Source organism: Mustela nivalis, assembly GCF_964662115.1.
Source record: "Mustela nivalis genome assembly, chromosome: 8".
Classification (NCBI taxonomy): Eukaryota; Metazoa; Chordata; class Mammalia; order Carnivora; family Mustelidae; genus Mustela; species Mustela nivalis.
In genome coordinates, this window is record NC_139027.1 from 122,467,105 (window position 1) to 122,479,353 (window position 12,249).

The 12,249-nt window shown below is 52.2% G+C and overlaps 1 protein-coding gene across 3 annotated transcripts in view; it reads left to right on the forward strand.

The window, feature by feature from the left end:
* The window catches only part of DLGAP4 (DLG associated protein 4), a gene marked incomplete at its 5' end in the record, with an annotated part of 196,418 nt that overhangs the window by 100,011 nt on the left and 84,158 nt on the right, over positions 1-12,249 (forward strand). For all 3 annotated transcript variants that reach the window (XM_082746234.1, XM_082746230.1, XM_082746233.1), the window contains one exon: positions 10,590-11,661. In XM_082746234.1, the coding sequence (XP_082602360.1) occupies positions 10,663-11,661 (999 nt within the window). The remainder of the gene's footprint in view (positions 1-10,589; positions 11,662-12,249) is intronic.

Below are 12,249 nucleotides of genomic sequence, written 5' to 3' on the forward strand. Positions count from 1 at the left end.
CTGGCTCGTGTTGCAGCAGGGGAGTGGCGGGGGTGCATACACAGGAACGTGAATACCCAGGGATGGGGGCCACTGGGGTGCGTTCGGACGCTGCCACCGGGGACTCCTCACCGCCACCAGGGACACCTGTGTTGAGGGTGAAATGAGTTCACATACGGGAAGCACCGTGTATTCAGTAAGTGCTCAATAAGTGATCACTGTGACGGGCTGGAGTGGAAAAGCACACCATCCTGTAGCTGCCTCACGGTCTTCACCATTTCTAGGCATCCCCCTAGACCTTCTGCAGGTCTTTGATTTAGCAAAAGCTACGGGAGCCTCTCCTGCTGGGGACCCAGCAGTGACAGAGACAGACCCTGTCCCTGCGGTTCCAAGCTCTGTCAGGCCTAAATCCGGGCAGTGCTGCAGAGGGCTGGCAGGTGAGGTGCTGCCCCGGGGGTGGGGCCAGCCTCTGCAGAGGGAGCCCGTGCGCTGAGACCGGAGGAAGCAAGGACAAGTCACGTGGTCAGAGGGGGACACAGCATTGCAGTCAGAGCCACAGGAAGAGTGAGAGCCCCAAGATGGGAGTTAATGACCCGTGTTCAAGGAACAGGATGGAGGCCCAAGGGGGTAGGGGCAGGAAATGAAGTTGGAAAAGCAAGAAGAAACAAGATGAGTAGGAAAATTGGCTTTGAGTCTAAGGACCATGGGAGCCTTGTCATCTGGGGGAGAGGCGATGGGGGGGCCAGCCCCGGGCAGGGCTGTGACGGTGGTAAGAAGTGGTGGGACTCTGGGATATCTGGAAGGTGGAGTTGTTTTGAAGGATTTGCTGTGTGATGGGTTGTGGCGCTGAGAGAAAGAGGTATGAAGGATGATCCCGTGAGGTTTCTGACCTGAGTGAGCAGGAGGATGGGGCTGGCATGAGCGGAATCGGGGTAGACGGTGGGAGGAACAAGTTGGGGTGGGTGGGAAATCAGGCATTCGATTTTGGACCTGTCAGACATCCAGAGCGAGATGTCAGGGAGGCAGGGATAGGCGTCTGGCGTTTGAGAGAGATTGGGCGGAAGATGTAAATTTAGGATTGTCAGATAGAGGTGGTGTTTAAAGCCATGAGTCTGGATGAGATCAGCAGGAGAGAGAGGGTAAAAAGAAGCAAAGAGCACCCAGTTCCTCGAGCAATTAGAGGTCAGAGGAAGAGACGCCAGCAAGAGAGAGCGCCGGTGTGGTGAGCAGTGTAGGAGGGGAATGGGAGGGGTACCCAGAGATGAAGTCACGGTGGAACGCGGCCTGCCTCCCCCTCCACCCCTGCCCCAGACAGCGCCAGGTCCTGGAGGCTCCACAGGACCCATTCTTTTTTCCTTCCACACTTTTGCCCTGCAGAGGCCTACGGCAGTGGCTATGCTGGCCGTGGACTGTGGTGAACGTCCCCAGAATGTTCTGTCATTCCACCCACATCATTCCAAGCTGTTCATCTCTGGGCTCACCCTCCCATGCCCTGCTCTAGTTCTCTGTCTCTCTCTTAACACAGTTCACTCCCGAGAGAACTATCCCCTCCCTTCATTTAGACTCTCTGTCTCTGTTAATATAATCTTAGACCAAACCAGCCTTTCTGATCCCACCGAATACAGAAGACGGAGGCAAGAAGTATGAAGGGATCTGAGCTGGTTAAAGGGAGCAGCTGTCAAGAGGGGAAGTGGGTTTGTTATTGTCGGGAAAAGGGTTTGGGGTTGCATCAGCATGGGCCTTGACTGCCTCACCAAAAAGTTTGAACTGAGGAGGGAAGAGGATCCACAGAAGGTTCTAGATTAGGGGGATGATGCAATCAGGTGAATTTTGCATCAGGAAGAGCCATGCTGGGTTCCGTTCCTGGCCTTGTCCCTAATTAGCTCACAGGCCAACTCTGGCTCCAGAACAAGTGGGGATCACGCAGGGGGGCCCCATTCTGTGTGGATGAGGGTAGCGACAGCAGTCACTGTTGCACCACAGAGCAGGGAGCGTTCCAAGGGAGGCAGCAGCTCCGCGACTTCCTCCATGTTTCCGTGAGGGCAATGAGGCTTATATTAATGAGAGATAATTATGGGCACCCGGATGGGCCTAAGTATAGCTCAGAGACAAAGGCAGCGCAAGGCTGCCAGCTGCTTCCCCTGCAAGGCCCAGGCCTGCCTATTTTAAGATTTCCCCAAGGTGAAGCTCCTGCCACTGCTAGGGGTTGGGCGGCTGAGGCACTGGCTCCCAGGGTCCCAGGAACTCTGACCAGGAGTGTTCAGAGGGAATCAGCATGGCCAGATGCCCACAGAACCCTCCCTCAAACATCCACGGCCTGATGGTGGAAACAGAGGCCTGGGTGACCAGTCTGCGGTTGCCCCAAGAGCAGAGCCAGGATTTGAATCCAGAGGCAGCTGCGTGCTCTTTGCATGATGCTCTGCGACATCCCTGCCCCAGAGGCATCGGCTTGTCCGCAGGAAAGCACAGTGAGGTGAGGAGGGGAGCATGACTGATGTTCATTAAGCCCTATGTGCCAGATGTTTTCCATATGACATCACAATGAATCCTCATCATAATCTTGAAAAGGATCCGCATCCCCAAAAGGGAAACTGAGGCTTAAGAGGAGTGATTGAATTACTGAATATCTGTCCGTAAGGAGGGAAAGAAATAGAACCCAGTTATGTCCTGTCTTAGGGTTAGGTTCCCCAAGAAGAGATGCTGAGGAAGACAGGAAGTCTGCTGGGAAGACCTATGACAGGTGGGGGGTACAGGATCGGGCAGAGGGAGGAGCCAGATAGAGATACCATTACAAGAAAGGTTCCGCTGATCCCACGGGCAGCTCTGGGTCTGGGATGGCCCATTAAAGTAGTTCTGAATTGGGAAAGGGAGCCAAGCTTTGGTGCCCACACATCAACCAGTTACTGGCTGCTGGCTGCTCTGAAAAGGAGTGTAACCGTGGGTGAGGCATCTCCCTTTGGCTGAGAGTAAGTCCTAGCGTTGCCCAGTGTGAACTGTAAGCAGCCAGGGTTTGGCCACTGGAGACGTGAGTGCCTCCATCTTGAAGAGGGACCTGAGTGGCCATTCCGGTGTCCACTACACGTTCATCCATTTCCAGATCCTTTCTAATTCCTCTGGCCCCCGGATGAGAAGAACCAGCCCTTGCCCACAAGGAGATTATGGGAATATGGACTCATGTTCTTTGTGGGACTGACAAACTAAGGGATGCTAGGGGGCAGGGAGACCATACATGCTAATGAGGAAGGGAAGAGTAAGTGACCAGTCCAGGAAAAGTTGAAAAACCCCACCTATTTAAAACCTGTAGAGACTGAATGGGAGAAAACTATTGCAAATCATATTATAAGGGCCAGAATATATAAAGAATTCTTGGGGTGCCTGGGTGGCTCAGCCGGTTAAGGGTCTGCCTTCAGCTCAGGTCATGATCCTGGAGTCCTCAGCGGGGAGTCTGCTTCTCCCTGTCCTTTTGCTGCTCCCCCTGCTCATGCTCCTTCACTCACGCTCTCTCTCTCAAATAAATAAAATCTTAAAAAAAAAAAAAAAAGAACTCCTACAACTCAACCACAAAAAGTGACAAATCTCCCAATTTTAAAATGAGCGAAAGTCTTAAATAGACATTTCTCCAAAGAAGATACGCAAATTGCCAATACGCACAAGAAAAAATGCTCAACATCATTAGTCATCGGGGAAATGCAAATCAAGACCGCAATGAGATACCAGTTCATACTTACTAACATGGGTATAATTAAAAAAAAAAAACCCCACATACACACAAAAAAGCAAAACAATAATTGTTGGTAAAGACGTAGAGAAATTGGACCCCATATGTTGCAGGTGGGAATGTAAGATGGTGGGAAACCATTTGGTGGTTCCTCAAAAAGTTGACCCAGTAATTACATTCTTAGGTATATACCCCCAAAGAATTGAAAGCAGGGACTCAAACCAGATACTCGTGGGCCATCGTTTCTTGATTGCAACCTCATTCACAATAGCCAAAAGCACAACCCAAATGCCCATCAACAAATGAATGGACAAAACTGGTCTCTGCGTATGTTCGGATATGATTCGGCCATAAAAATAGGGATGAACTTCTGGTACATGTCATAATCTGGATGAACCTTGAAAACATTATGCTAAATGAAATAAGCCAGATACAGAAGGACAAATGTTGATTCCATTCATATGAAATATCTAGAATGGGTGAATTCATAGATACAAAGTGGATCAGAAATTACCAGGGGCTGGAGGAGAAGAGAGAATAAGGGGTCCTTGCATTTAATGGTTACAGAGTTTCTTTTTTTTTTTTTTTGAGATTTTATTTATTTGGCAAAGAGAGACACTACGAAGAGGGAACACAAACGGGAGGGAGAAGCAGGCTCCCGCTGAGCAGGGAGCCAGACATGGGGCTCGATCCCAGGACCCTGGGATCATGACCTGAGCCAAAGGCAGATGCCTAATGACTGAGCCACCCAGGCGCCCCATAATGTTTATAGAGTTTATGTTTGGGGTGATGATGAAGAGTTCGGGACATAGATAATGGTGGTAGTTGTACAATGTTGTGAAGGTGATGAATGTCAATGAACTGTACCCTTCAAAATGGCTGAAGCGGCAAATTTTTATGTTATGTACATTTTACCACAAATACATAGGAGATAGGTAAATCCACAGAGACAAAGCAAACGGGTGGTTGCTGGAAGCCAGAAGGAGGAAGGGACAGGGAGTGATTGCTCATTGGGTACTGGGTTTTCTTCCGGGCTAAGAAAATGTTTTGGAACTAGATGGAGGTTACACGGCATCGTGACTATACTGAATGTCACTGAATTATATGCTGTGTTACGTGCTTTTCGCCTCAATTTTTTTAAAAGAGGAGGAAAAAAACCCTGTGGGGAAATAAAATCCATGAGATGATGCCAAATAGGTACTCAGGAGGAAATGTATAGCTTTTCCAATGAAACATATATTAGAAAATTAAGCCTCAGAAAATAAGTGAATTAAGTTTCCAACTACAAAATGTGGACAGGGTGTTAGAGTATCTTGGACCCCAGCTTTAGGAAGGGGAGCTGGAAGAGGCTTCTTCCTGGAGTTGGATTTTAAGTTCTAGAACTATACTATCCAATATGGTAGCCACTTGCCACATGTGATGTTTACATTTAAGTTAATTAAAATTAAAAAGGCAGCTCCTCAATGACACTAGCTGCGTTTTAGGTGTTCTATAGCCCATGTGGCTGGTAGCTACCATATTGGACAGGACAAACCCATGGGACAATGAACAATAAACCAGCAAGCAAGGAATATGTGAATTTCCACAAGTGTTGAGGACTATGTAGGAAATCCAGCAAGGTAATGAGTTTTGTTGGCAAGGGGAGCTAGGGACGGGGGACAAGGCTGGAGAAACTGGCAAATACTAGACCATGCTGGGCCTTCCAGACCTCCACTCTGCTAAGGTACTGCCTCATGCTGTCCCACCCTCCTGACGCCCTGTTCCTCTGCTGGCAATCCTGGCCCCTTCCCTTGCAGACCTTCTGTTTCAGGTGAGCCAGTGGGCTGTACCCTGGGTTGAGTCAAGAGACCCAGGTTAACGGACCTGGAGTGGCCTTGCTGTGAGGCCTTATGCTGTCCCTTCCCCCAGGCTGACACTCTTTATCTCCAGCAAGCTATGTGGTTGGAGCTGACAGTCAGAGGTCTACAGAGAATTGCTCTCCAATGACCTTGAATGCCAGGCTCAGGAGTCAGGCATTCGTCCCAAGAGCCAAGAGGAACCACCGAAGAGGAAGAACACTAGTGCTTTGGTATTTTAGCAGAATCACTCCAGCTGCAGTTTGGAACATGCAGGGGTCTTCGAGTGGACACTGAGGGACCAGGGAGAAGGCTATTCAGCTGTCCAGGTGAGTGGTGGGAGGGACAGAGGCAGAGGATCCGGAGAGGAAATGGCACCAGGAGACACAACTGAGGCAGAATCACCGTGATTCCATGACTGTCATAGCTGAGGTTTCCCAGACCTTGGGCCTTTGTCTAGGCCCAAGACAAAGATTCAAGACTCAAGGGCAAGTACCTCATTTGGGAAGAGGCAGCACAGTGTGGGAAGGGAGAGGTAAGTCAGGGAAGGGAGTGTTATCAGGCAAGTGACCACTGCAGAAAACTGGAACTCATTCCCACTGGGCAGCTTCAGGAGTCCATGTAGAGCCCATGCCTCAGTTGTCCCACCTGAAAGGTAGAGGAGCTGGGGTATTTATACACCAGCTCCCCAACAGACACCAGTTGAGAGCTGCAGCTGGTTTGGGGGTGGGGGTAGGGTTGTTAAGTCTCTGGCAATTCCTGCCAGCCACATGTGAGCAGAGCTGGCTCCAGCAGCTAGAGAACACCCTCCACCACCACCACCACCACCACCACCCCCCTGCCGCTGCCTCCCACAGGGCTGCAGAAGCTGAGAGTCCCAAGTTAGTCTTGGGCACCACAGTGATGAGGCCACAGGAGATACAGGGTGGGGGAGAGGGGCACTCATAGTCACCTGTATGTGACTGTAGTGACCATAGTCGCTGTAGTGACCAACTGTTCATGAGGCCCGTATCAGGCTGCTGTTGAAAGACACAGAAACCCAACTCAAACTTAAGCAAAAAGTCTCAACTGTCCTATGGGATCTTACCAAGATCTCAACAAAGGACTCCAGGCTGACGCTCCGCCAAGCACCCAGCCCTAACAGAGAGAAGGGCACCTCTTCCCGAAGAGTCCAGCCATTCCCAGGGCCAACTCTCATTGGCTAGGGAGGATCCTGTTCCCATCTCTGAGCCAATCAGTGCTCGGGGAGGCAGGGCTCTGATTGGCCAGACCTGGGTCATGTGTCCACTCCTAGGGTTCTTGGATAGGTCTGGCTCCACCTAGACTACAGGATGTAGACTGGAGGGGAGGGGAGTGGATCATTTTCCAGGCACCCTGGGCATTGTTGCCAGGGAAGGACACAGAAAGTCAGAAGAGGGAAGAATTCAGGGTGGTGCCTAGGTGCCTGGCTTGAGCCCCACTGAGTGACCTTGAAGCATTTTGCTGATTTGGGGGCACCATATGCCCCACTCAGAGCCCTGGGAGGCATTATCGTTTAAAGTGGAGTGGAAAGACAGACACGCGGGCCCCACAAGTCAGAGAAAGGGACTTTTTTAAATAATGAGGGCCCAGTCACAGGAAGGAAAGAAGTTGAGAGTTTATTTGTGGTCATTAAATCATCTGGGTCTCTAGAGGACTCCTTGATGGTGGCAGCCCCCACTCTCCCTCCTGTAACCCTGGTGGCACCTCCAAGACAGGGACCCAATTCCCCCCACCAGCCAGGTGCGGGGCCTCATCAGTCAAGACCACCACCAGGTTGTGGCCCACGGTTTGTACCCCAGGGGATGAGAGTGTGCCAGCATTTCACAATTCACTAAGCACTTGCCCGCTCTTCCCTTTCTCTTGGCCCCGTTTGACAAACACAGTCTGAGGCCTAGGGAGGCAGCCATGGTCCCAGGCTCAGGTGGTCCTGTTGGGGCAATCCTGAATTCCTGGGGATCAGAGGCACCTGTGATGTGATATTGAAGCCAGCTTGGGCCTTGGGCTGAGAGAACTGGGTGTGGTGTGCACTTCAAGGCCAGCACCCGGCCACTGTCTTCTGCTCCTGGTGACCAGCCCTCTCCACCTCCAGCATTTCTGAGGCATCGGGCCCCTGCCAAGCCCACGAGCCAGCAGGGCTGTGTTTGCAAATCATGTCCTCAGTTTTCAGTATCTGGCCTTACTTGAGTGGGCATTGAGGACATATGGCCGCACATACAGTTCTCCAGCTAGAGAAACAAGGAGGCTGGCCCCTGAGCCCGGGGATCACTGTGGCCCTGAGGGGCTGTACGGAAGCCAAGAAGGGATATGGGGCTGGTTTTGCTTGAAATTGTCTTCAAGAAGGGGTTTGCCCAGAGGGAGCCACTGCTAGCTGGAATGGAGAGGGATCCTTGACTTTCTGGAACCCTGATGGGGTGGCTGGCATTGAAGTTACCTGTTTCGCCTGGGCTAGAAGGATCCCTCCCAGCCTTGGTTTCCCCATCTGTAAAATGGAGATAATGGCCCCCCACCTCTTGTGGCTGTTGTGAGGGTATGGGGTAATGAAGTTAAAGAGGTCAGTCAGGGGGTTCCTGGGTGGCTCAGTGGGTTGAGGCCTTTGCCTTCAGCTCAGGTCATGATCCCAGGGTCCTGGGATTGAGCCCCACATCAGGCTCCCTGCTCAGCAGTGAGCCTGCTTCCCCCTCTCACTCTCTGCCTGCCTCTCTGCCTACTTGTGATCTCTGCCTGTCAAATAAATAAATAAAATCTTAAAAAAATAAAAATAAAAAGAGGTCAGTCAGTGGACATCCTCTCCAGCTTGGAGATAAATGCTCTCCTGAGCCAGCTGGTGGGAGCAAAGATCCAAGGATGGATGTGACAATACTATGGCCTCCAGGATGGGGTCCATCAGGCTCCTAGAGGCAGGGAGGGTGTCTGGCAGGGAGGCAGAGAACTTGAGCCAGGTGGACCCTGCCGAAGTCTCAGGGCTTAAGAAGGCTTAGGGATAGTTGATCATGAAACATCTAGGTCCAAGGAAATAATCCTCAGATCCTTGAGGCTGTGGGGCTGACCAGCTTCCCATGACAGTTGCAAGGCAGTGCTGCAGAGGACTAGGAAGAGCTGTGGGGTCCCCCACTGCCACTGCCACTGGACCCACTGTGTGATCCCGAGGCAGTTGTTGCCCTCTAAGGGCCTCAGTTTCCCCACCTCTATGATGGGAGTTTCACCGAGGCCAGTGTTTTTGACGCAGTGTTAGGTGGGATCTGGAATTTGCCTTAAGAGCTGCTCTGAGGGGTGAGAAGGAGTCTCAGACACCAGAACCCATTTGGTATATTAATTTCCTGTGGCTGCTGTGACAGATTTCCAAAACTTACTGGCTTGAAACAACACAGATTTATTATTTTACAGTTATAGAGGTTATAAGTCTACAATGAGTCTCAGGACTGCAATCTTTCTGGAAGCCCTAGAGGAGACTCTGACTCCTTGCCTCTTCTGGCTTCTAACAGCTGCCCACATTCCCTGGCTCATGACCCTCATCCCCCTCTGACCTCCGCTTCTATCATATCTTCATGCCTCCCTCCTAAAAAGACCCCAGATCTGTACCCCTCCAGATAATCCAGAATAATCTCCCCATCTCAAAATCCTTAATCATATCTGCAAAAACCCTTTTAATATGTCAAGTAACATAATCAGAGATTTGGGGGATTAGGACCTGGGCAACTTTTGGGAGCCATCATTCTGCCTACCATGCTTGGCTTCTGCCAGAGCCTGTGCATTCGGACCTGGTCAGCGCTCCAAGATCTCTACCCCTACTGCCCTTGTTCCCACTTGCTCTGTTCCAGCCACACTGATGGCTTTCAGATCCTCAGCACACCAGGCACACAGTCCATAGCAAGCCGCGGGACTCCTCTGAGTCGAGCTGGTGGTGCGTACAGGCCTTAGAAACCTGGCTAACCTCCCCTCTGCTTCGTGGTACAGATGGGAGGACTGAGGCACAAAAAGGAAAGGTACTTGCCCAAGTATTAAGACTGTTTTTTCCAGCATGGGCTTGGATGGAAGATCTATACAGTCCAATAGTCTGATTTTACAGATGGGGAAACTGAGTCATGGCTCCACCTAAATGCCACCCCGACGCAGGGCCTTGTCCTGTCCACCCAGTCCTGAGAACGAGCCCCAGTTATAGAACTCACTGAGAACTGTTCAGGCTGACTGTCATTGATCTGTTCCAGCCATAAATGATGAGCTAATGAGCTTATTGGCTTCTCTGCTGTTTGCAGCCCCGGGTGCCTAGCCCAGAAGTCACATTAGTAGACATCTGATGAGGGACAAAGCAGATGTTTATAGAGGGTGTGCATTTGATGTAGGTAGGATTCCTCTGCTAAAGTGAGAGTTGGAGAGTACTGCCCTCAGACTCAGGTGAGATAGGCCCTACTCTTTAGAAGGCTTCTCTGGCCCTCTTTCAACCGTGCTGAACCACTCATAGGCAAGAGTGTTCCAAGGCCAAGAGGACATGCTCACCCAGAGCCACACTCTGGATACCGGGGACTGTGGAATTCCCTAACCAAATGGCCCCAGGCCTGCTTCCAGGGCCAGCGTAGGATCTTCCCATGGGTGGCCTGCACTGCCCATGGGACTGGGCCATCCCTAGGCCTGAAAGCACATGGAGTGAACTTGTGGTGCATGTGGGTACATGGCTCCTTGTAGCAAAGGATAAGTCAGAGATGGGAGGAAAACAGGGTGAGCCACTCCCCCCCACCCACTACATTCGATCGTGGAATTTGATCTGAGTTCAGACTTGGCTTTCCAGGTTATTATGAAGACATGTTCATCAAGGTAGGATATTTTTTTAACAGTTTGCCAGCCTGAGCTGTGACTTGGATTGACACACACGGTATGTGGGTCTGTGTTTGTCTTCTTGTCCTCCACCCGGCAGTGTTAAAGATAGGCCAAGAGTCCTCCGAAACCCTTCCAATCGTGAGATCTGTAGGGGTCTGGGTGACATTCCTGGCACCCTGTCCCCTCCAAATTCAGCTGATTTCCTCTCTGTTTTCTCTCCCCAGGATAGCTGCTGCCTGGGAAACGCAACCCGGGCGCCCCGCTAGGGCAACGGCCCCTGCCCTGAGGGCCGGGATCATGAAAGGCCTCGGTGACAGCCGCCCTCGCCACCTCTCCGACAGCCTGGACCCACCGCACGAGCCCCTGTTCGCAGGGCCTGACCGCAACCCCTACCTGTTGTCGCCCACAGAGGCCTTTGCCCGCGAGGCTCGCTTCCCTGGCCAGAACACTCTGCCTGGCGATGGTCTCTTCCCCCTCAACAACCAACTGCCACCTCCAAGCAGCACCTTCCCCCGCATCCACTATAACTCCCACTTCGAGGTGCCAGAGGAGAGCCCCTTCCCCAGCCATGCCCAGGCCACCAAGATCAACCGGCTGCCTGCCAACCTCCTGGACCAGTTTGAGAAGCAACTGCCCATCCACCGCGATGGCTTTAGCACGCTCCAGTTCCCCCGTGGTGAGGCCAAGGCCCGTGGTGAGAGTCCTGGCCGCATCCGCCACCTGGTCCACTCGGTCCAGCGGCTCTTCTTCACCAAGGCGCCCTCACTGGAGGGCACAGCAGGCAAGGTCGGTGGCAATGGCAGCAAGAAAGGTGGCCTGGAGGACGGCAAGGGCCGGAGGGCCAAGAGCAAGGAACGGGCCAAGGCTGGGGAACCCAAAAGGCGTAGCCGCTCCAACATCTCGGGCTGGTGGAGCTCTGATGACAACTTGGACGGCGAGGGTGGCGCCTTCCGCAGCAGTGGCCCAGCCTCCGGGCTGATGACGCTCGGCCGACAGGCAGAACGCAGCCAGCCACGTTACTTCATGCACGCCTACAACACCATCAGCGGGCACATGCTCAAAGCAGCCAAAAACAACACCGCTGAGCTGACTGCCCCACCACCCCCTCCCGCACCTCCAGCTGCCTGCCCCAGCCTTGGGGTGGGCACTGACACCAACTATGTCAAGCGGGGCTCCTGGTCCACTCTGACCCTCAGCCATGCCCACGAAGTCTGCCAGAAGACCTCAGCCACCTTGGATAAGAGCCTGCTAAAGTCCAAATCCTGCCACCAGGGTCTAGCATACCATTACCTGCAGGTGGGTCCCTCCCATGGTTAGGGGTAGAGTAAGGAATGTTGGGGAGGGCCCCTGTTCTGAGACTTAGCTGGACCACAGATTTACTTGGAAAGTTGCCTCATTCTGGGCTCCTGTGAGTAAACGCCTATGAAATGGGTGTCTGGTGGTACCTGCTAATAAGGGGATTTCTTCCACTGGTCATGCTTTCGGCAGACACTGATTAGGTTTCTTTGGAGCCCAGCCCAGAGTAGGTACTAAAATGTGTACCTGCCCTCTAGAGGACAAATCTGGAAGCCCTGCCCTCCCCCATCCTCAGAGGACCAATTGCATGGTGTTCTACATGCCAGCCTCCTGCCTGCTAGCCCTACCAGACCAAGGGCTCCTTGAAGACGGGGACCACATTAAAAGCAGCTGTGTGCCCCGAAGGCCCAGGACAGGGTTGGCAGAGAGAGAGTGCTCAGGAAATGTGAGAAGAGAGAGGGCTAGAAGAACAGATGGACATTTTAAGTGAACAAAGCTAGAAATAAATAAGACAGAGTCCTGATTATCAGGATACTGGGAGAGAAAGATGCATGAACAGATAGATAGTCACATCAGTGTGAGTGGAGT